The sequence below is a fragment of the Pristiophorus japonicus genome, chromosome 1, assembly GCF_044704955.1.
Source record: "Pristiophorus japonicus isolate sPriJap1 chromosome 1, sPriJap1.hap1, whole genome shotgun sequence".
NCBI classification, from domain to species: Eukaryota; Metazoa; Chordata; class Chondrichthyes; family Pristiophoridae; genus Pristiophorus; species Pristiophorus japonicus.
The window spans coordinates 53,800,611-53,825,131 of record NC_091977.1 but is presented as its reverse complement, the minus strand read 5'-3'; the positions used below and the strand labels follow the sequence as shown (position 1 = coordinate 53,825,131).

Here is a 24,521-nt window from a genome sequence, read left to right as displayed (position 1 = left end):
ACATAAAATTCTGACGGGACGGGACAGGTTAGATGCAGGAAGAATGTTCCCGATGTTGGGGAAGTCCAGAACCAAGGGACATAGTCTAAGGATAAGGGGTAAGCCATTTAGGACTGAGATGAGGAGAAATTTCTTCACTCAGAGTTGTTAACCTGTGGAATTTCCTTCCGCAGAGAGCTGCTGATGCCAGTTCATTGGATATATTCAAGAGGGAGTTAGATATGGCCCTTACAGCTAAAGGGCTCAAGGGGTATGGCGAGAAAGCAGGAAAGGGGAGCTGAGGTGAATGATCAGCCATGATCTTATTGAATGGTGGTGCAGGCTCGAAGGGTCGAATGGCCTACTCCTGCACCTATTTTCTATATTTCTATGGTCCAGTGTCCCATTAGAAATGCAGGAAGAAATAAAGCTGTACCAGCGGCACAAAGATGAAATGTCTATACAGGCAGACTGCCTTCTGTGAGGTAATCGGATAGTGGTACCAAAAAAGGGCAGGGACACTTTCATTAGTGATCTCCACAGTACCCACCCAGGCATTGTAATGATGAAAGCGATAGCCAGATCTCACGTGTGGTGGCCCAGTATCGATGCAGACTTAGAGTCCTGTGAGCACAAATGTAACACATGTTCACAGTTAAGCAATGCACCCAGGGAGGCGCCACTAAATTTATGGTCTTGGCCCTCCAAACCGTGGTCTAGGGTCCATGTCGACTATGCAGGCCCGTTCTTGGGAAAAATGTTCCTAGTGGTTGTAGATGCGTACTCCAAATGGATTGAATGTGAGATAACGTCGGCAAGCACGTCCGTTGCTACCACTCAAAGCCTGCGGGCTATGTTTGCTACGCACGGCCTGCCTGATGTCCTTGTGAGTGACAACGGGCCGTGTTTCACCAGTGCTGAGTTCAAAGAGTTCATGACCTGCAATGGGATCCAACATGTCACATCTGCCCCGTTCAAACCAGCATCTAATGGTCAGGCAGAGAGAGCAGTGCAAACCATCAAGCAGAGCTTGAAGAGGGTAACTGAAGGTTCACTGCAGACTCGCCTAACCCGAGTCCTGCTTAGTTACCACACGAGATCCCACTCGCTCACTGGGATTCCACCTGTTGAACTGCTCATGAAAAGGGCACTTCAGACAAGGCTCTCGTTAGTCCACCCTGATCTACACGAACAGGTGGAGAGCAGGCGGCTTCAACAAAGTACATATCATGATAGTGCAAACGTGTGACGTGAAATTGAGATGAATGATCCTGTATTTGAGTTGAACTATGGACAAGGTTCCAAGTGGCTTCCCGGCACTGTCGTGGCCAAAGAGGGGAGTAGGGTGTTTCGGGTCAAACTTTCAAATGGACTCATCTACAGGAAACACTTGGACCAGACCAAACTCAGATTCACGGACTATCCAGAGCAACCCACATTAGACCCTACCTTTTTTGAACCCCCAACACACACACACACACGTGGCAACCAACACAACAGTAGACCATGAAGTAGAACCCATCACCCGCAGCAGCCCAGCAGGACTCACCACACCAGGCAGCCCAGCAAAGCCAGCTGCACAGCAGCCCAGCGAGGGTCCAAGAAACGACTCACCAAAACCAGCATTTGGATCAAGACGATCAACCAGGGAAAGAAAGGCCCCAGATCGACTCACATTGTAAATAGTTACACTATTGACTTTCGGGGCGGGGGGGGTTGGGGGAGCGGCGGGGAGTGTTGTTACACTGCATGAATCCCAAAAAGTTAGTTTGCAGATGCAGCAGGTAATCAGGAAGGCGAATGGGATGTTGGCCTTCATTGAGAGAGGGATGGAGTACAAAAGCAGGGAGGTCCTGCTGCAACTGTACAGGGTATTGGTGAGGCCGCACCTGGAGTACTGCGTGCAGTTTTGGTCACCTTACTTAAGGATATACTAGCTTTGGAGGGGGTACAGAGATGATTCACTAGGCTAATTCGAGAGATGAGGGGGGGTTACCTTATGATGATAGATTGAGTAGACTGAGTCTTTACTCGGAGTTCAGAAGGATGAGGGGTGATCTTATAGAAACATTAAAAATAATGAAAGGGATAGACAAGATAGAGGCAGAGAGGTTGTTTCCACTGTTCGGGGAGACTAGAACTAGGGGGCACAGCCTCAAAATACGGGGGAGACAATTTAAAACCGAGTTGAGAAGGAATTTCTTCTCCCAGAGGGTTGTGAATCTGTGGGATTCTCTGCCCAAGGAAACAGTTGAGGCTAGCTCATTGAATGTATTCAAATCACAGATAGATAGATTTTTAACCAATAAGGGAATTAAGGGTTACGGGGAGCGGGCGGGTAAGTGGAGCTGAGTCCACGACCAGATCAGCCATGATCTTGTTGAATGGCGGAGCAGGCTCGAGGGGCTAGATGGCCTACTCCTGTTCCATGTTCTTATGTGTAAACCTGTAAATACCTTGTTTAACCACCAGAGGGTTCATCTCCTGGAATCCCAAGGGATCCCACAATCCCTTTGGAGCACCTGTACTTAAGGAGGCCTCACAGGTTGGAGAGGCACTCTAGAGACCTGCAATAAAAGACTACGGTCACACTTTACTTTGAGCTCACAGTATCTGGTCAGGCTCTTTATTCACACACTACAGGGGTGAACAACAATGTAAATTTTAGAAGTTTCATAAGAACAATTTTCTACTCCAGGAAAGATTTAAGCTTTTCTCCTAGCTATGGGGAAAAGTAATCCAACAAGTGAATTGACTACCTGCAACTTTGCATTGTCAGCTGGTTTAAATAGTTATTCAAATTCAGCTACACAGCTTTTGCCTTGCACAGGGAGCTAATTTATTGGGGAAATGTGTATAATCCAGCCAGAAGCTCAAATTTGAAGGGGCATATGCACAGTAAGTGGCTGTCTATGGAGTATTATCCTTTTATATAAAGCTTCAATAAGAATTGTAGATCTTTGTCAGCTGGGTGGCAAGAAGTACCAGTCAAAAATGAGTGAAAAGAAACCCATGTTGAGGCACAAAACAGATTCTGCAAGCAAGTGACAGCACTGACGTTTGATGGTTGGGAGAATAGAACTGCTGCATGAGGTGAATGTGAAGGTTGCCTTGCTTGGTACTTCAAAGCAACTTTTCTATAGGACATTACCACCTGCTTCCAAGAATGGTGCACTAAACAGATTAAACAATTCATATACTACCTGCAGGTTCTGGAATAAGGTACACAAGACAACTGCACACTATAAGGTAATGGCAAGTCTACCAGATAGTACCACATATTGAGTAGATCACCAACGATTGCATGTCACAAAGTGCTGCCTCTCAACCTACTCCACATTTACTGCTTGCTATTCTGAGCCCCAACACAAACTTACAGCTATTTCTTGGCATCTCATGAATACCCAAATCACAGGATGCCAAGTTGTAATGTACCACTGATCTTTTGCCACACACAGGCACACACACCAGTCATTGCAAAATAAACCTATCCACCTGGTGGCTACACAAACTAAATTTGGCCTGTGCACCTAGAGAAAGGTTTCCCTGTTACAAGTTTTAGGTGGTAAAGGCACATCTCCTGTGGCAGGCCCAAGACTGTGACACCTACCTTAGAAACAGGTCGCCCTGATCATTCTTTAGCAATTACTCATCAAGTTCCCATGGGCAAGAAAAGGCCCAGAGGAATGCACATCATAATATATTGGGGTGGTTAAATGAACATTAAGCTCCTTCAAATATTTAGAGACCACATGGATGAACTACAACAATTGTACATTCCTGTCTGGCGTAAAAATAAAAAAGGGAAGGTGGCTCAACTGTGGCTATCAAGGGAAATCAGGGATAGTATTAAAACCAAGGAAGTGGCATACAAATTGGCCAGAAATAGCAGCGAACCCAGGGACTGGGAGAAATTTAGAACTCAGCAGAGGAGGACAAAGGGTTTGATTAGGGCAGGGAAAATGGAGTACGAGAAGAAGCTTGCAGGGAACATTAAGACGGATTGCAAAAGTTTCTATAGATACGTAAAGAGAAAAAGGTTAGTAAAGACAAACGTAGGTCCCCTGCAGTCAGAATCAGGGGAAGTCATAACGGGGAACAAAGAAATGGCGGACCAATTGAACAAGTACTTTGGTTCGGTATTCACTAAGGAGGACACAAACAACCTTCCGGATATAAAAGGGGTCGTAGGGCCTAGTAAGGAGGAGGAACTGAGGGAAATCCTTATTAGTCGGGAAATTGTGTTGGGGAAATTGATGGGATTGAAGGCCGATAAATCCCCAGGGCCTGATGGACTGCATCCCAGAGTACTTAAGGAGGTGGCCTTGGAAATAGTGGATGCATTGACAGTCATTTTCCAACATTCCATTGACTCTGGATCAGTTCCTATGGAGTGGAGGGTAGCCAATGTAACCCCACTTTTTAAAAAAGGAGGGAGGGAGAAAACAGGGAATTATAGACCGGTCAGCCTGACCTCAGTAGTGGGTAAAATGATGGAATCAATTATTAAGGATGTCATTGCAGTGCATTTGGAAAGAGGTGACATGACAGGTCCAAGTCAGCATGGATTTGTGAAAGGGAAATCATGCTTGACAAATCTTCTGGAATTTTATGAGGATGTTTCCAGTTGAGTGGACAAGGGAGAACCAGTTGATGTGGTGTATTTGGACTTTCAGAAGGCTTTCGACAAGGTCCCACACAAGAGATTAATGTGCAAAGTTAAAGCACATGGGATTGGGGGTAGTGTGCTGACATGGATTGAGAACTGGTTGTCAGACAGGAAGCAAAGAGTAGGAGTAAATGGGGACTTTTCAGAATCGCAGGCAGTGACTAGTGGGGTACCTCAAGTTCTGTGCTGGGGCCCCAGCTGTTTACACTGTACATTAATGATTTGGACGAGGGGATTAAATGTAGTATCTCCAAATTTGCGGATGACACTAAGTTGGGTGGCAGTGTGAGCAGCGAGGAGGATGCTATGAGGCTGCAGAGCGACTTGGATAGGTTAGGTGAGTGGGCAAATGCATGGCAGTTGAAGTATAATGTGGATAAATGTGAGGTTATCCACTTTGGTGGTAAAAACAGAGAGACAGACTATTATCTGAATGGTGACAGATTAGGAAAAGGGGAGGTGCAACGAGACCTGGGTGTCATGGTACATCAGTCATTGAAGGTTGGCATGCAGGTACAGCAGGCGGTTAAGAAAGCAAATGGCATGTTGGCCTTCATAGCGAGGGGATTTGAGTACAGGGGCAGGGAGGTATTGCTACACCTGGAGTATTGTGTACAGTTTTGGTCTCCTAACCTGAGGAAGGACATTCTTGCTATTGAGGGAGTGCAGCGAAGGTTCACCAGACTGATTCCTGGGATGGCGGGACTGACCTATCAAGAAAGACTGGATCAACTGGGCTTGTATTCACTGGGGTTCAGAAGAATGAGAGGGGACCTCATAGAAACGATTAAAATTCTGACGGGGTTAGACAGGTTAAATGCAGGAAGAATGTTCCCAATGTTGGGGAAATTCAGAACCAGGGGACACAGTCTAAGGATAAGGGCTAAGCCATTTAGGACTGAGATGAGGAGAAACTTCTTCACCCAGAGAGTGGTGAACCTGTGGAATTCTCTGCCACAGAAAGTTGTTGAGGCCAATTCACTAAATATATTCAAAAAGGAGTTAGATGAAGTCCTTACTACTAGGGGGATCAAGGGGTATGGCGAGAAAGTAGGAATGGGGTACTGAAGTTGCATGTTCAGCCATGACCTCATTGAATGGCGGTGCAGGCTAGAAGGGCCGAATGGCCTACTCCTGCACCTATTTTCTATGTCTATGTTTCTATTGCAAGTTGACATCACACAAGCAAACCTAAAAAAAAACCTCAAATTAAGTCAGAAACAAAGCGAAAAAAATGCAGCAAAATACAAAATCAATACTTAAAAAGTTTAAAATTCCTATCATGTTAAAGATGTGTGTGCTGGTTCAGGGTTACCTCGAAGAAGAAAAACCACAAAGAGTAGAAAATGCCTTCCATTGTAATGATTTTTGGAACCCACTCGGCTCCCTGCACATTTCCTGAGCAAACAGCAAATTATGGGCTAAAAATATATTTCATTAATTTTTGATGGCCAAATAAGGCTCCTGTGTGCTGTCAGAGAGCCTCCAGCAAGCTCAGCTTTCTTTAAAAAGATGAGTTACACTATCTTGGTGCAGAGCAGATACAACGCCTAAATCTGGGTTCTCATGATCACCCCTCCCTCCTCTGCCAAGTATAAAATTTACTCTAATATTGATTGATTTGAGTATTTGCATCCATACTTTGTATTTTTTTGTGGTGCTTCCTGTACCCCAAGAAAAGGATTGTTCTGCATTGCATCAAATTTACATTCACGTCCAGCTGAGGAAAGAACTGTTAATGCAATCAATCCCGATAACTCCAAGTAAAATAATAAAATGAATTTACCATTTATACTGATTAGTGCTCTAATATCATCTTCATGGTTTGAGAGTCGTCTCATCTCCATAATTTCCCAACTGTGAGATTCTGATGATGGTGGTATCACCTTGAAAATAACTTAAGATAGCAAAGTACAGTAATATATTAAATAATCTAAACAAGCTTTCAGTTTCAATTTTTTTAATATGCAACACAGAAAATTCTTAATTGATTTTTATACTGAACAATTTTGAATCCGTTTGGATAGCTTGAGAATTAGAGTGTCCTCCAAAAATGTAGTTCAGTCATTCTCTCATTTTTAATTGTCTTTCCTTTTGATTAGACATGTATATGCTTGTGCAACTTTAGTAAAAGTCTTACCTAGCTCCTTCCTGATCACTGCAGCAATGTTGTTTTTTGGTAGTTCTATCATTGAGCTTACATCTGTTTAAAAAATATATATAATCAGATTTAATAATTACCAGTAAAGTGTGCCAGGTGACAGATATATCCTTAATACCCAATATGCAAGAAGCCCACCTAAGGCGGGAAACAGTTAGACCTAGTAATGGGAAATGAACTGGAGCAAGTAAGAGAAGTAAGCGTGAGACAACATCTCGGGAGTAGTAGTGATCAATGTTCCCTATAATTTTTTTTTCGTGCGCAATTCCTTTAAATTTGTTGCTTGGCCGTTCATGCGCAGTATCTTCCAGCAGCAACAGCTTGTGAGCGGCCTGCGTGGGACTTCCTGATTGATGCGCAGCCGCACGCCTTAGAGGAGCATTGGCAGTGATCACAACATAATAAGGTTTAAGATAATGATTGTGAGAGATATAAGGCTCAAAATTGGCAAGAAGTTGCTCCACTTTTTTTTTGGAGTAACTTGGTTTTTCTGGCATAAGTTAAAAATCCCCACTTTCCCCAATAAACTTGTTCCAGAGTAATTGAGCTAGTTACGGTTTTTTTTAGTCTAATTTTTTTTTCTCAAAAAGGGGTTGTTCCCAGCCACCTACGACAGTTTTGGCCATTTAGGCAACTTTGGCCAGCAATAGTTACTCCAAATCTACTTAGGCCAGCGTATGTGGCCACTTCAGAAAACCCTGGCGGAGAGTTAAGAAATCAGCGCAGGTAGGTACATCGAAGGCCATTCGACCTGGTATAGGGGCAGGATGGGAAGATGAGAGGACCTGCACCTAAAGCACCAAGCACCAAACATTGCAAAGAAAAACTGAAACAATTCAACAACAAATAAAAACTCAAGTAAATCCTACCTTAAACTTAAAAGTCGGCCCTGGAAGGCAGCGGGCCGCCCTGTGCGGGAGACCACGCGGCCTGGGATAGGGGCGGGAGCGATGTGAGAATGCACCGGCAGGAGAACACAGCACGGACTCCAGCATTAGTCCGTTCTTACAGTGGAAAAAAACCCAGCAAAACATGAGGCAGCAAAAGTTACCGGAATTTGGCACAACTGAATCTAAGGCTTTCTTGTTGCTGTCACAGGTCTTTAAATGGGTAAATAAAAAAGTGAATACAGTAAAATATATATATATTAGCAAGAAATACTCATGCCGAGTAATATGTTTCATTCACAAGCACCACGACAAAACATCCAGTTTCAAATCGTTAGGCAGGAATAAAGCCTTTTTGTGACCTGAAACATTAAATCACAACATTGTACACTACAGTAGTAGTCTGGCATTGGTTTCAAGCATCCCACTATCTACACAATGCATTCCTGCGTTTACCCACTTATCAATAACATTGCACTCATTACACCCTGCCAACACACCGGCTGAAGAACTCACCGACAGGCAGGAGAACGCAGCACAGACACGGAGAGGCTGGGGGGGCGAGGAGCTACTGCACATGTGCGCACACTCTAACGCACACATGCAGACATCCCGGCACTGTTTTCAGCGCCGGGACACTGGCTCTGCCTCCAATCCACTGGCCACGCTACGCCACCACCGAGGAGGGGCCAGACAGCAGCCAAAGTCAGGAGGAAGATTTTCGGCGCACTTGGAGTCGTGGAAAAGCGGCGCACCTCGGGTGAGTGCGCCAAAAATCGTCAGGGGCCAATTTTGAGCCCATAGATAGTACAAAGATTAAAGAAAATTGGAAATAAAGTCAATTCTGACAAAATGAGAATGGAGCTAATGAAGGGTAACTGGAGAAAAATAGACCAAAAAAAAGGTAGGCAGTGGGCAATATTTAACGGGAAGATCAATTAAGTTCAGGAGAAATATATTACACTAAAAAATAAAAACAAACTAATCAAGAATGAGGTCCCATGGATAAATAAAGAGATCAGGATAACATTTAAATTAAAGAGAAAGGCATACACAAAGTACATAAACAATAAAGGAGAGGATAACAAAACGGAACGTAATGAGCATAGGAATAGGTGTAATGCCCTGATAGCCTACCCGTAACTAGTAGCAATCCTATAACTCACTAATATTCACCCTGTAATGCACACGGGTGTGGTCAGGTTCTCCAGTCATTTTAAATAAAATTGAAACTTTTAACAGGCTCTCTCCCCATCTCTTTGGACTCTAATGACAACTCTGAACTGGGACCCTCAGTCAAAGCCAATCTGTACTTGGAGTTCACACATAAAAACCGACCAGCACAGCCCAACATGACCCAAACCAAGAGATTACGTAAAGGGCAGTGGACTCGGTGTTTGCACGCACTTATTCAAAGGGCACATTGTATTAAACTCAGCTCTGCACCAACATTTCTAAACCCCACTCTGAGCTCAGAACAAATAAAAGGAGTTTTCATAAGAGCGATAGAAATTATAGCACACGAGGATACCATTCGGCCCATGCCACCTGTCAACCATTCTTTCCAGATCCTTTTATGTCCCTCCTTTTCGAATACTTAGCCCATTCCCTTCTAAATTATGTTCTAGTCTCTGCCTCAATAGGTGGTGAAGCATCCCATGATATAATAGCCCTCAGCTCAAAAAACCTACCTTTTCCCTTCACCCTTGACTCTTCCAGTGAGAATCCTCCTTCTCAGTCACCTTGTTCCCCACTGTTCATCAGTGGAAACAATCTTTCACTGTTTACCCACAGTAAAGTCCTCAGGTTTTACTTATCCCTTTACTAGTTGCTCCACTCTCGGTGCCGCTCCCACTCACCTGTTGCTGCTGCTCCTATCTTTGCTGGAAATGCTGGATCCCATGTCCACCCCATTCCCCTTCTTCCTCTTCCTCCTCCCAGCGCGAGGCCCAATCTCCCAGGAGACAATGCAAAAAAATGATTGGTTTTTTAAAAAACCAACCACCAATAAAAGGCAGCAAGATTGACCTCAAGATCAGTGCACAACAGTTGGTAGCAAAGTCCACGAGCAGAGTGTTCCAACCCTCAATTCAACTATGTTGCTAATAGTTTAATCTGATTTTATACTGTAATTGCCCATGTAAGATTGGTTCTCCTAAGCAAGATCTATCAATCCAGTTTCTTGGAAAAAAAGAAAGCTAGGTGGGACAGTAAGCTGTGAGCAGAACAAAAAGAATCTGCAAAGGGATATACATAGACTAAGTGAGTGTGGAGTATAATGTAGGGAAATGTGAGGTTATTCACTTTGGTAGGAAGAATAGAAAACCAGATTTTTTTTTTTTTAAATGGTGAGAAACTTTTAAATGTTGGTGCTCAGAGATTTGGGTGTCCTCATGCAAGAAACACAAAAAGCTAGCATACGGGTACAGCAAGCAATAAGGAAGGCAAATGGCATGTTGGCCTTTATTGCAAGGGGGTGGGAGTATAAGAGTAAGGAAGTCTACAATTGTACAGGGGTTTGGTGAGACCCCACCTGTACAGTTTTAGTCTCATCTAAGGAAGGACATACTTGCCTTGCCGGCGGTGCGATGAAGGTTCACTAGATTGATTTCTGGGATGAGAGGGCTGTCTTATGATGAGAGATTAAGAACACAAGAACTAGGAGCAAGAGTAGGCCATAGGATCATGGATGATCTGATCAAGGACTCAGTTCCACTTCCCTGCCCGCTCTCCATAAACCCTTATCCCCTTATCATATATGAAGCTGTCTATTTCTGTCTTAAATTTATTCAATGACCCAGCTTCCACAGCTCTCAGGCAGCGAATTCCACAGATTTACAACCCTCAGAAGAAATTTCTCCTCATCTCAGTTTTAAATGGGCGGCCCCTTATTCTAAGATTATGCCACCTAGTTCTCGTCTCCCCTATCAATGGAAACATCCTCTCTGCATCTACCCTGTCAACTCCCCTCATAATCTTATACGTTTCGATAAGATCACCTCTCATTCTTCTGAATTCCAATGAGTAGAGGCCCAACTTACTCGACCTTTCTTCATAAATCAATCCCTTCATCTCCGGAATCAACCTTGTGAACCTTCTCTGAACTGCCTCCAAAGCAAGTATATCCTTTCGTAAATATGGAAACCAAAACTGCATGCAGTATTCCAGGTGTGGCCTCACCAATACCCTGTACAACTGTAGCAAGACTGCCCTACTTTTATACTCCATCCCCTTCATAATAAAGGCCAAGATTCCATTGGCCTTCCTGATCACTTGCTGTATCTGCACACTAACCTTTTGTTTCATGCACAAGTATCCCCAGGTCCTGCTATACTGCAGCACTTTGTAATCTTTCTCCATTTAAATAATAATTTGCTCTTTGATTTTTTTTCTGCCAAAGTGCATGACGTCACACTTTCCAACATTATACTCCATCTGCCAAATTTTTGTCCACTTAGCCTGTCTATGTCCTTTTGCAGATTTTGTGTGTTCTCCTCACACATTGCTTTTCCTCCCATCTTTGTCTCGTCAGCAAACTTGGCTACGTTACACTCAGTCCCTTCCTCCAAGTCGTTAATATAGATTGTAAATAGTTGGGGTCCCAGCACTGATCCGTACGGCACCCCACTGGTTACTGATTACCAACCCAAGAATGAACCATTTATCCCTACTCTCTGTTTTCTGTTCATTAGCCAATCCTCTATCCATGTTAATATATTACCCCCAAACCCGTGAAATTTTATCTTGTGCAGTAACCTTTTACGTGGCACCTTGTCAAATGCCTTCTGTAAGTCCAAATACACCACATCCACTGGTTCCCCTTTATCCACCCTGTTCTTTACATCCTCAAAGAATTCCAGCAAATTTGACAAACATGACTTCCCCTTCATAAATCCATGCTGATTCTGCCTAACCGAATTTTGCTTTTTCAAATGTCCTGCTACTGCTTCTTTAATAATGGACTCCAACATCTTCCCAACCACAGATGTTAGGTTAACTGGTCTTTAGTTTCCTGCTTTTTGTCTGCCTCCTTTTTTTAAATAGGGGCGTTACATTTGCAGTTTTCCAATCTGCTGGGACCTCCCCAGAATCCAGGGAATTTTGGTAAATTACAACCAATGCATCCACTATCCCTGCCGCTACTTCTCTTAAGATCCTAGGATGCAAGCCATCTGGGTCCAGGAGATTTATCTGCCTTTAGTCCCATTATCTTACTCAGTACCACCTCCTTATGAATTGCGTAGAATGGGCCTATAATCTCTGGAGTTTAGAAGAATAAGAGGTGATCTCATTGAAACATACAAGATTCTGAAGGGGATTGACAGGGTAGATGCTGAGAGGTTGTTTCCCCTGGCTGGAGTGTCTAGAACTAGGGGGTCACAGTTTCAGGATAAGTGATAGGCCATTTAAGACCGAGATGAGGAGGAATTTCTTCACTGAGGGTTGTGAATCTTTGGAATTCTCTGCCCCAGAAGGCTGTGGATGCCGAGTCAGAAAATATTCAAGGCGGAGATAGATTTTTGGACTCTAGAGGAATCAAGGGATATGGAGATCGGGTGGGAAAGTGGAGTTGAGGTCGATGTTCAGCCACGATCTTACTGAATGGCAGAGCAGTACCGAGGAACCAGATGGCCTACTCCTGCTCCTATTTCTTATTTTCTTGTGTTCTTATCATCTTGGAACATAAAAAGTGAAACATTAAAAGGAAACGTCCGGATAAGTGCAGCACTTTGAAACACAATACCTGCATCTTTAAAGCAAATTGTTTTGCAGAGCAATTCTGCATGACAGTTCCAAATGCATACTTTGTCCCCTCCAGAAAGCCACACGTCAAGTCTTTCGATAATCATCAGACACTGCCAAATTAAACCAAACAATAAGGTTACAAGTGCAATGCATTTTGGCACATTAGTCTCAGTGGATCTATCCTTACACAATCTTTAGTTCAAATCCTTATACTGGTATATTGCAAAACATACAGATCACTTGGTACAACAATTATATATATTTGGACACTAAGGGAATCAAGAGATATGGGGATAGGGTGGGAAAGTGGCGTTAATGAAGATTAGCCATGATCTTATTGAGTGGCGGAGCAGGCTCGATAGCCTGAATGGCCTACTCCTGCTCCTATTTCTGATGGTCTTATATTCTTATACATGGTTACAGCATACTGCTTCTGAGACAGCCATGCATAGACTTCTGAAGGCAATTATAAACCCCAGGTGAGTATAGAATCAAGTTTGGCTGCATTGGCTCTCATGGTAAATAGTCTGTTGATAGAATGAGTTTGGACAGTGACCAAGTCGCAACCACTTAGGCAAGGTACTCTGCAGCTATGGAAGTGTACCCTAGAAAAGCAAAAGGAAGAAAAGCAGCATTCATATTTTTCTTCACCAGACAACACACACACTTACCTTGCAGATAGGAAGGTGCAGTGTGGGGATGCTGTAACCAGTTGGTCCAGTCATAAAACCTAGCTTTATAACAATCATTTCTACAATAAGTTATCAATCTTAACCATGCCACCAGGAAAGGCCAGGCATTCCCCAGATGAATCGAGGGGATCAAAAGCATAATTAACTGTTGAATGCTCTGATGCACTTCCTAACAGTCGTGCAGCAATAAAACTGGCTAATGCTTGGGAAACAACATATATTTGAACCTCAAAGAGGAGATAAGTTTAAAAAAAAATAACTTGCACATACTGCAACATTAAGGATTTTTTTACACAGGAATTTAAAAAAAACAGCTTCACTGAAATTTAGCCTCAAAAAAGTTAATTTAAAACCAAATTTCTAACCAGGCCCCTAAATTAACATACAGCTTTGTAGTTTTCATTAATTTCAATCTGTCCAATACCAAGGGATAAGTTTGAGGGAGAGTGGAGGGAAGGAGTAAAAGAAAATGAAGTCAGCGACTCAAACAATAAAAAAGAGTGCTACTCTTTCAGCCATCTGCAGCAATAATTGGGATAAAAGCAGTCTATTCAAATGAAGAGCCAGCAGCAGCACTGCTGCAATAGACTGAATGGCCTTCTGCTGTACAGTCATTTCTGTGATTCTATGAGTAAATTTGAGATTTCTCCAATCATGGGCCAGTAAACCAGAAAAATCTTAGCTGAAAATACAGGTCAGACAGCATCTGCGGAGAGAGAAAAGCATGGTTAATGTTTCAGGCTTGTTGGCCTTTTGTCCGAATCAGAAAAGAAAAATTGAAGCTTGCCACCTGAAAAGAAGAAAAAAAAAGATTTGTTAAGGCGCAGGACGAGGCAAAGTGCGAAGTGGAACAGAGGACGAGAACAGCTCTGAAATAAAGTGAGTTAGTGCTGCTGAAGACAAATGTCGAGACCATGCAAGTGGCAGCGCATGGTGGAGAGGATGAATCTCAAGAAGTGGCGTCAGTAATAGTTAGAGTAACGCAGAATTCCACAGAGATACCACGGAGATCATGGATGGCAACAGGTAGGGTAGGATTTAAACTGGAATGAATCGGAGCCCGGAGACTGTTGCTGAGAAAAGAGACGTGACTGCGAGAGCAAGTTTAAGCGAACACATAATAAACACAGGGAGGGAAACAGATAGCAATGAAGGCGAACAAGGTAAAAGAGACAAATTAAAAATTACATCAAAGAGAAAAGAACTTCAAGGTGGGCATTCCTGGAAGAGGTGCAGCAGTGAATTAAACAATAAATGCTGAAAATCTGAAATAAAAACAGAAAATTCTGGAAATGCTCAGCAAATCAGGCACCATCTGTGACGAGAGGAATGTCGGATTACGGTCAACGATCTCTCCACAGATGCTGCCTGATTTGCTGAATGTTTATAGAATTTTGTTTTCAGAAAAAAATGGACTTTTATTTATAATATTTTACCTGAAGCCACTCAACCAGCTATGCATTAAATGATGGAGCTTTATACCCATCAATACAATCCTATAGACTTTCTCTTACCTTAACAGAGGACTGAAATTCTGTCAACAAATGGATTTGGCTGCCAGTGTCTAAATCCCAGATCTGGCTAAATCAATAAAGGAAAATCTGTATATAATTAATTTTGAATCACCGAATTACTTTTCTTTTCCAAAAGAACAAACATTAAATCTCTCGTCCTAGAGACCCACTGTATCAGGCTTTCTTCCCTGAAGGCTGCTGCAGTGAAATTGCTGAGAGTACCCCCAGACATGCATAGCAATATGCTCAACAATTTAGGAACAACCTGGGAGTTGATACAGAGCCAGCAAAAAAAAAACCATAAGCCACGTTTTCAATATATGCGGACAATCGTGCTTATGCAGGGTCGATTAGCACCAGAACATCTTTCAGGCCTTTCTGAAGTTGCAACACCTTTGCAAATGGAGAGTTGCTTCAGGATGCCTCCCCAAGAAACGTTACTCAGTGACCTAGTTGCTAGGAGACTCAAAAAGGCAAGAACATTTTTAAAGTTATATCTTATATATATTAGGGAATACTTTGAACAAGCAACACACACTCTCTTTCTCTTGTTAAGTATGTTGATGATCACAAAACCCTGAGATGTTTAGTTTGACACAATTAATGATATTTAGATACAAAAGCAGTCAGGGAATCAACCCAAACTTGCTCTGCTAGCTTCCACAGTGACTTTAGAATATGACAGCACAGAATAGCAAATCTAGAACCAAACCACTTGGGTCATCTGGTATACATTGATGTTTTTCTCCACCTTTTTCCATTTTCTTTAATATTGTTCTTTATGAAACTACATAATTTATTTCTAAAGAATTTACAGACTCTTCAAGAACAGTTTTTGGCAGCAAATTCAACATTCTAACCACCCTTTGTAAAGTTTTTTCTAAATCTCCCCTTTAATTATTTTTTGTGGTTATCTTGAAATTTGTGCCTTGTACTAAATCTCACCCATCCAGTGGAAACAATCACTATAGAATCATTACTTTATACTTACTAGTGAAATAGCCCAATCTTCTCAAGACTTCCTCAACACCCACTACATCCCCCCCCTCCATACATTCCATGGGCCCAAGTTTCGGGTGGAGTTGCTCCTAGTTTTTTGGAGCAACTAGTTTAGTTTGGAGTATGTTAGAAATTGCAATTCTCGGATATTAGTTTGCTCCAGTGCTAGTGAGTTAGTTTAGGTTGGCTTTAGGCAAGGTATTTTTTTTCAAAAGGGGGTGTGTCCAGCCACTCAGGCCTGTTTTGCAAGTTTCGGCAGTGAAAACTTACTACAAACTAACTTAGAATGGAGTAAGTGTCCACTTTTGTATGTTCTGAAAAACCTCACCTAGAGTTAAGTTTAGTGCAGGCACAGCCAGAGACGGCGGGTGGGAAGCATTAAACACAAAGGACACATCAACATCACAACAGGGGTGGGGTGGGGGGCCAGGGGGGGAGGGAAGTTAGAGGATTTTCCATGAACACCTTCACAACAACATTAAAGAAGCAAAGTACATTTAAAACACTAAGCACTAAACAAAGCAGCACATTTAAAGCACCAAGCACTAAACGAAGCACAAAAAGTAATAAGCAATTAATTAATAAAAAATAGAAGGAACCCTGCACCTAAAGCACCAAGACCAAAGTAATAAGCAATCAATCAATAAAAAATAGAAGCCCTACCTTTATGTGAAGGGAAGGTGTCTCTCTCTGTATCTGGTCCTTCGATCATTTCGAGTACCCCCCAACCCACGCTCGTCCATCCCTAGCCCCGCCCCCCTGCAGGCTGCGATCGGCTTGCTCTGCCCCAGGGAGATGACGCTGCACCACGCCACGCTCCAGGAGGACCGGAGAATTGCTGAACAAGATTCCGGCGCACCTTCGAGCCCAGGCAGGTCACGTAAGTCTTGGAGGTGCGTCGTTTTCGCCAGAACCGGAAACTTGGGCCCAATGTATCTAAATACAAAACTACGGATTCTGTGTGCTTTTTCATGGCTTTATCTACTTGAGCTGCCACTGTATCTGAATACCAAAATCCCTCTTCTCCTAGACTTAATTTAAAATCTTACCATTTAAGATGCATTTCTAATCCCTATTCTCACTTTCAAATTGCATTACTTGACATTTTTCTATATTGAACTGTATCTGCCACCTATCAAGCCCATCCTGCTAGCCTATCTGCGTCTTTCACAAACTTCATAATTTGCCATACCATCTCAATTTACTGCATCATTTTCCCAACTAAAGCAGATAGAAGGTGTAAAGTCTACCAAATCAAAGTGTCTGTTCTTTTTGAATTTGAACGTTGAAAATATTAGCATCGTAGAAGCCAAAGTGAACAAGTTATAAGACTGTAAATCAGGTTTTAACAAAATGGTAAATAAAATATCTTGCTAGGAATTTTAAAATGGCTGAGAGCACAGATATACGGAATGGAAAACTCCTCAGCCAAGCTAAACGAACAAGCAGCAAAATCACACATTCTCTGGACCATATTTTAGGATACAATAACTGTCTTATCAGATGAGGCAGTAAGGAGATGACGACTTTCTGGCTGTAAACGATACACTGATGGAAAGACAGCAATTGCTGTGATTGGTCTAGAATGGCCTCGAAGCTCATGAAGTCTCTCTCCAGTCTGCAGACACAAGATGTAATTTTATTTATTTATTTTTTTTTTTTAAACTGAATTCATAAAACCACTTCCTATCATATGCATAAGTTTATCACTATCGAATACAAAATAGCTTTCATTTTCCAGATGGAAAGGTAAAAATCTGTAAGTAGTTATCAAGTAGCAGCTTACTCCAACTACTGTAGTAAGTACACAATGTCAATCAATTGCTTTATCTTTCCCCCTCATTTAAAAATTTCTAAAACTTGGAATTTTACGACAGTTAAGCATATGCTCATGGTTTTAGAGATTGATTCATTATAGCTCATGGATCCCTTTCCTCATCAGTACAGTTTTTCCATTCAACTCTCTCTTTTGCTTTCTTGCAATTCACATTGTATTCACATTGTATTGCACTTGCCATCCATTGCCTCAACTACCTAAAACATCTAAAATCCTTCTGAATATGGTTATTGTTCTTCATTACTGCCTCCTATTTTGTTATCTGCAAACTTGTAGACTTTGCCGATACCTCTGCAATGATTCCAAGACCAACCTCTTCTTTACCCCAGTCCTAACTGCTTTCCTATCGAAATAGGACTTACCCTTCAATAGACATTTAACTTGTAATATTTTTAGTTCTTATGTGCATCTCTTCATCTTCTTAAAAATATAATAATGGGATTATGTTGGACATTTTTCAATTATCCAGAATCTCTTGAATTTAACATACAAAAAAGGTCACTAATTTCAGTCCCATTATTCTTTAAGATTTTTACGTGCAAGTAGTCTGGAGGAGGTACTTTGTCCATTTTAATAACTGTTTGCTGGTATTCTTCTATACAAATGGATCATAAGTGTCCATTCTTACTGACTATATTCCAAGTCCTTAGACTAGTAATCAATATAGTTTTAAGTAAAAAATGCCAAGGAGTTTTTCAACATAAAGCAAAATTCTAAAGGGGCAAATTGTGTTAGAAAGACAAGCCTGAAGGCTCTGTGCCTCAATGCGAGGAGTATTCGGAATAAGGTGGACGAATTAACTGCGTAAATAGCAGTTAACGGGTATGATGTAATTGGCAATTCAGAGACATGGCTCCAGGGTGACCAAGGCTGGGAACTCAACATCCAAGGGTATTCAACATTTAGGAAGAATAGACAGAAAGGAAAAGGAGGCAGGGTGGCATTGCTAGTTAAAGAGGAAATTAATGCAATCGTAAGAAAGGACATTAGCTTGGATGATTATGAAATCGATATGGGTGGAGCTGCGGAATACCAAGGGGCAGAAAACGCTAGTGGGAGTTGTGTACAGACCACCAAACAGTAGTAGTAAAGTTGGGGACAGCATCAAACATGCAATAAAGGTACAGCAGTTATCATGGGTGACTTTAATCTACATATTGATTGGGCTAACCAAACTGATAGCAATGCAGTGCAGGAGGATTTCCTGGAGTGTATTAGGGATGGTTTTCTAGACCAATATGTCGAGGATCCAACCAAGGAGCTGGCCATCCTAGACTGGGTGATGTGTAATGAGAAAGGACCAATTAGCAATCTTGTTGTGCGAGACCACGTGGGGAAGAGTGACCATACATGGTAGAATTCTTTATTAGGATGGAGAGTGACATAGTTAATTCAGAAACTAGGGTCCTGAATTTAAGGAAAGGTAACTTTGATGGTTTGAGGCGTGAATTGGCTAGAATAGACTGGCAAATGATACTTAAAGGGTTGACGGTGGATAGGCAAAGGCAAACATTTAAAGATCACACGGATGAACTTCAGCAATTGGACATCCCTGTCTGGAGTAAAAATAAAACGGGGAAGGTGGCTCAACCATGGCTAACAAGGGAAATTAAGGATAGTGTTAAATCCAAGGAAGAGGCATATAAATTGGCCAGAAAAAGCAGCAAACCTGAGGACTGGGAGAAATTTAGAATTCAGCAGAGGAGGGCAAAGGGTTTAATTAAGAGGGGGAAAATACAGTACGAGAAGAAGCTTACCAGGAACATAAAAACTGACTGCAAAAGCTTCTATAGATATGTGGAGAAAAAAAATCAGTGAAGACAAACGTAGGTCCCTTGCAGTCAGATTCAGGTGAATTTATAATGGGGAACAAAGAAATGGCAGACCAATTGAACAAATACTTTGGTTCTGTCTTCACGAAGGAAGACACAAATAACCTTCCGGAAATACTAGGGGCCGAGGGTCTAGTGAGAAGGAGGAACTGAAGGATATCCTTATTAGGCAGGAAATTGTGTTAGGGAAATTGATGGGATTGAAGGCTGATAAATCCCTGAGGCCTGATAGTCTGCATCCCAGAGTACTTAAAGAAGTGGCCCTAGAAATAGTGGATGCATTGGTGATCATTTTCCAACAGTCTATCGACTCGGGATCAGTTCCTATGGACTGGAGGGTAGCTAATGTAACACCACTTTTTAAAAAGGGAGGGAGAGAAAAAGCAGGTAATTATAGACCGGTTAGCCTGACATCAGTGGTGGGGAAAATGTTGGAATCAATTGTTAAGGATGAAATAGCAGTGCATTTGGAAAGCAGTGACAGGATCGGTCCAAGTCAGCATGGATTTATGAAGGAGAAATCATGCTTGACAAATCATCTGGAATTTTTTGAGGATGTAACTAGTAGAGTGGACAAGGGAGAACCAGTGGATGTGGTGTATTTGGACTTTCAAAAGGCTTTTGACAAGGTCCCACACAAGAGACTGGTGTGCAAAATCAAAGCACATGGTATTGGGGGTAATATACTGACGTGGATAGAGAACTGGTTGGCAGACAAGAAGCAGAGAGTCAGGATAAACGGGTCCTTTTCAGAATGGCAGGCAGTGACTACCGGAGTGCCGCAGGGCTCAGTGCTAGGACCCCAGCGCTTTACAATATACATCAATGACTTGGATGAAGGAATTGAGTGTAATATCTCCAAGTTTGCAGAGGACACTAAACCGGGTGGCGGTGTGACTTGTGAGGGGGACGCCAAGAGGCTGCAAGGTGATTAGACAGGTTAGGTGAGTGGGCAAATGCATGGCAGATGCATTATAATGTGGATAAATGTGAGGTTATCCATTTTGGGGCAAAAACATGAAGACAGAATATTATCTGAATGGTGGCAGATTAGGAAAAGGGGAGGTGCAACCAGGCCTGGGTGTCATGGTTCATCAGTCATTGAAAGTTGGCATACAGGTACAGCAGGCGGTAAAGAAGGCAAATGGTATGTTGGCCTTCAAAGCTAGGGGATTTGAGTATTGGAGCAGGAAGGTCTTACTGCAGTTGTGCAGGGCCTTGGTGAGGCCTCACCTGGAATATTGTGTCCAGTTTTGGTCTCCTAATCTGAGGAAGGACATTCTTGCTATTGAGGGAGTGCAGCGAAGGTTCACCAGACTGATTCCAGGGATGGCTGGACTGACATATGAGGAGAGATTGGATCAACTGGGCCTTTATACATTGGAGTTCAGAAGGATGAGAGGGGATCTCATAGAAACATACAATATTCTGACGGGACGGGACAGGTTAGATGCGGGTAGATTGTTCCCGATGGTGGGGAAGTCCAGAACCAGGGGACACAGTCTTAGGATAAGGGGTAGGCCATTTAGGACTGAGAGGAGGAGAAACTTCTTCACTCAGAGAGTTGTTAACCTGTGGAATTCCCTGCCGCAGAGTTGTTGATGCCAGTTCATTGGATATATTCAAGAGGGAGTTAGATATGGCCCTTACGGCTAAGGGGATCAAGAGGTATGGAGAAAAAGCAGGAAAGGGGTACTGAGGGAATGATCAGCCATGATCTTATTGAATGGTGGTGCAGGCTCGAAGAGCCGAATGGCCTACTCCTGCACCTATTTTCTATGTTTCTATAAGCAATATATTTTCTGCAACAAACCCGACCCCCTCAAAAAGTTTATCGAACAATAAAATCATGTTGTCCACCCCCACCCCCGCCCCCCCCCCACCACCTCACCCATTATGAAATAAAGTAATAAAGTAAAATAACAAACCACTGAAAATAGAATGGTGCTTTTGGCTTAAGGTCGATAGGATCGCAAGGCCTTCAACGTAAAAGCTCAAATTACTACAACCTTCATAATTCCAGATTGTAACACACGTGTAGTAACTTTAATTAAATAAAAGAAAAAGTATAATGGTCTTGAAATATATTTAACTACAGAAGAATCAGTTCACAACAGAAAAATAAAACTGGAGACTAATAAAAGCTCATTCTGTAAATGCTATTCCTGAGATGAAACAAATTTGGCTGCACAGGTTAGCCATACGAAAAGTAATGGGTAAAATGCACCACCTTCTGGAATCCTGCTGTACTGTAAGCTGCAGTCCCCAATGTTCGCCACGTGAGGATTTCTTATAAATTTGCAGTTACGGTAGAGTTCACAAAATTAAAATTTTAATCGAACAAATAAGGCTTATATATAAATTTAACAAGGCTTGTAATAAGTTTTAAACATTGGGAGTATAAAGACTCCACAATCCTTACCTGAACATAAGAGTTAAAAATGCCTTCTCCACCATTTTTTTCCCTAATTTTACCAGAGTGAGAAGATAGATTATGAGACTAAACTAACAAGAAATATAAAAACAGACAGCAAGAGCTTCTACAGGTATATAAAAAAAAAAAGAGTAGCTGAAGTAAATGTTGGTCCCTTAGAGGATGAGATTGGGGAATTAATAATGGGAAACAGGGAAATGGCGTTGCCTGAACAAATATTTTATATTGGCCTTCACGGTAGAAGATACTAAAAGCATCCCAGTAATAATAGATAATCAAGGAGATACAGGGAGGGGGAACTTAAAACAATCACTATCACTAGATGGAATATAATGTGGGAAAATGTGAGGTTATCCACTTTGGTAGGAAGAATAAAAAAGCAAATTATTTAAATGGAGACTACAAAATGCTGCAGTACAAAGGGATCTGGGGGCTCCTTGAACATGAAATACAAAAGGTTAGCATGCAGGTACAGCAAGTAATTCGGAAGGCAAATGGAATGTTGGCCTTTATTGCAAGGGGGATGGAGTATAAAAGTAGGGAAGTCTTGCTACAACTGTACAGGGCTTTGGTGAGGTCACACCGGAGTACTGTGTACGGTCTTGGTCTCTTTATTTAAGGAGGGATATACTTGCATTGGAGTGAGTTCAGAGAAGGTTCACTCGGCTGATTCCTGAGATGAAGGGCTTTATGAAGAAAGGTTGAGCCTATACTCATTGGAGTTTAGAAGAATGATAGGTGATCTTATAGAAACATAAAATTCTGAGGGGGCTTGACAGGATGCAGAGAGGATGTTTCCCCTCGCGGGGAATCTAGAACGAGGAGACAGTTTCAGAATAAGGGGTTGTCCATTTAAAATGGAGATGAGGAGGAATTTCTTCTGAGAGTCGTGAATCTTTGAAACACTCTACCCTGGAGGCTGGTCATTGAATATATTTAAGGTGGAGGTAGACAGATTTTTGAACGACATGGGTGTCAAGGGTTATGGGGAGCGGGCAGGAAAGTGGAGTTGAGGCCAAGACCAGATCAGCAATGATCTTACTAAATGGTGGAGCAGGCTCGAGGGGCTAAATGGCCTACTCCTATTTCTTATGTTCATGTTCTCTCCTCCCATTCGCTTATGAAAACAATGACACTTCACCAGAGTAGTGTCCCTAGGTCCTAGTCACCCACAGATATCTTGCCCAAGTGGCCAATACGCGTCAACGACTATTAACCCACAAGTGCTATTACAACCAAATCCATTCCCATCAATCAATGTTCACATATAGCAGGGGTCACTGGACAGCGATCAAGATCCTTGACTGATTTTCCTCTCCTTTTCCAGGGGCATTGAGTTTGGGTGCAACATCTCTAACAGAAGTTTTGGCTGTGATCAGCTAACTCAGCACAGATTCAGATCAAATCTAGGATGTCCCTAGTCTGTATGGCTCAGCTACCCATTAGTTAAGCCAAATTTTCATTGCAAAATCAAAAATAACTCAACAAATACTAACCTGAACATTCCACACAAACACGACACCATCATCCCCTGCTGAGGCAAACCTGCATAAATAAGGTTAACATACAATTTATTCTCTCTAAATTAAATGCAGAAATTCAGAAAGACAATACAGGTGTACAAAAATTATTAAAATTGTTAATCTCGTTATTACCTCAAACTTTTTTTTCAAAAATGCTCTTTTATATGTAAAAGAAACTTCAGAAAATTCACACTAGGTGGTGGCGTACTGGATGGGGAATTTCAACTGGGTGCAGGTTTCAGGTGAGCGGGAAGCGAAGCAAAAGCCAAGCGCTTCCCTCTGCAGTCCAGTTAAAATTGCAGTCTGGGCTTGACGTCATTGGACCTTGATCTGCAGATTTAAAGTGGGACCCCGCTGGCATAAAGATTAAAATCACGATTGGTATGATGCAGATGGGAAATTGGCAGTAAGTCACCTTTGGCATTTTAACTGCCCACCCACCCAGTTTCTCCCACACAGGTAGGATTAAAATTGCCCATAGGTTACAAGTAGAACTATATTTTTGATTATACTGTGAAATAGTGGTCAAACAGTTTTGAGCAATCAAACATTAAAAAACACTCCCTTTTAATGTAAAGTGTTCAATTGCATATGATTAGAATTAGATTTTTTATAAAATGTTAAAGAAAATCAAATCGAGTCTCAGTTTGGAATTGACAGAATATCCAAATCTATTCAGGCTCAACAAATTCTTCACTGGTTATGTCCATTATTCTCATCATCCTAAATGTTCCTGGCATATAAGGCACAGATAACCATCTGTACTAGTGCAGGTAAGTGTACAGAATTACTTTCTGAACCTGCGTTAATGGATTTGCAAAGACTGGAGACTTAGAAACATATTACCAAAGCTTCACTGTCAGCAGACTTCTGCTCAAGCTTAGTTTTGCTCACTGGCCTTTCACCTTCGTTGTTCCTGACTTCATGTCCAAAAGCAGATACAGGAAGAAGAAAACAGCAGCTGTCATGAAGGCTGAGACCAGATCAATTTACCATCCCCAAAATGAGAAAATGGTCCACCTGCTGATTGCAGCTAAGGCCTCAAAGAACAAAAGAAGCCACCTGCAAAGTACTCTATAAATGAGGGGATCACAGAGGAACTTCAAGCATGAAACCCAGTTCACTCCAAGTTCCAGTGAAGGAGCATGTCCATGAAGAAGTTGCATTTAATGATCCACACAAAACTTCAATACTTGTGGCAAAAAAACAATGTAATTTGCTAGCAATCTAACTTGTGGCCATAACGGT

The 24,521-nt window shown here is 42.1% G+C and overlaps 1 protein-coding gene across 4 annotated transcripts in view; it reads right to left on the bottom strand.

Annotated features, from left to right (window-relative positions):
* wdr41 (WD repeat domain 41) overlaps window positions 1–24,521 on the bottom strand; it is a 112,421-nt gene that overhangs the window by 56,464 nt on the left and 31,436 nt on the right. For all 4 annotated transcript variants that reach the window (XM_070879968.1, XM_070879976.1, XM_070879993.1 and 1 more), the window contains 6 exons: window positions 23,247–23,295; window positions 17,134–17,265; window positions 14,649–14,711; window positions 12,441–12,552; window positions 6,789–6,851; window positions 6,435–6,545 (listed from right to left, as the gene is read on the bottom strand). In XM_070879968.1, the coding sequence (XP_070736069.1) occupies window positions 6,435–6,545; window positions 6,789–6,851; window positions 12,441–12,552; window positions 14,649–14,711; window positions 17,134–17,265; window positions 23,247–23,295 (530 nt within the window). The remainder of the gene's footprint in view (window positions 1–6,434; window positions 6,546–6,788; window positions 6,852–12,440; window positions 12,553–14,648; window positions 14,712–17,133; window positions 17,266–23,246; window positions 23,296–24,521) is intronic.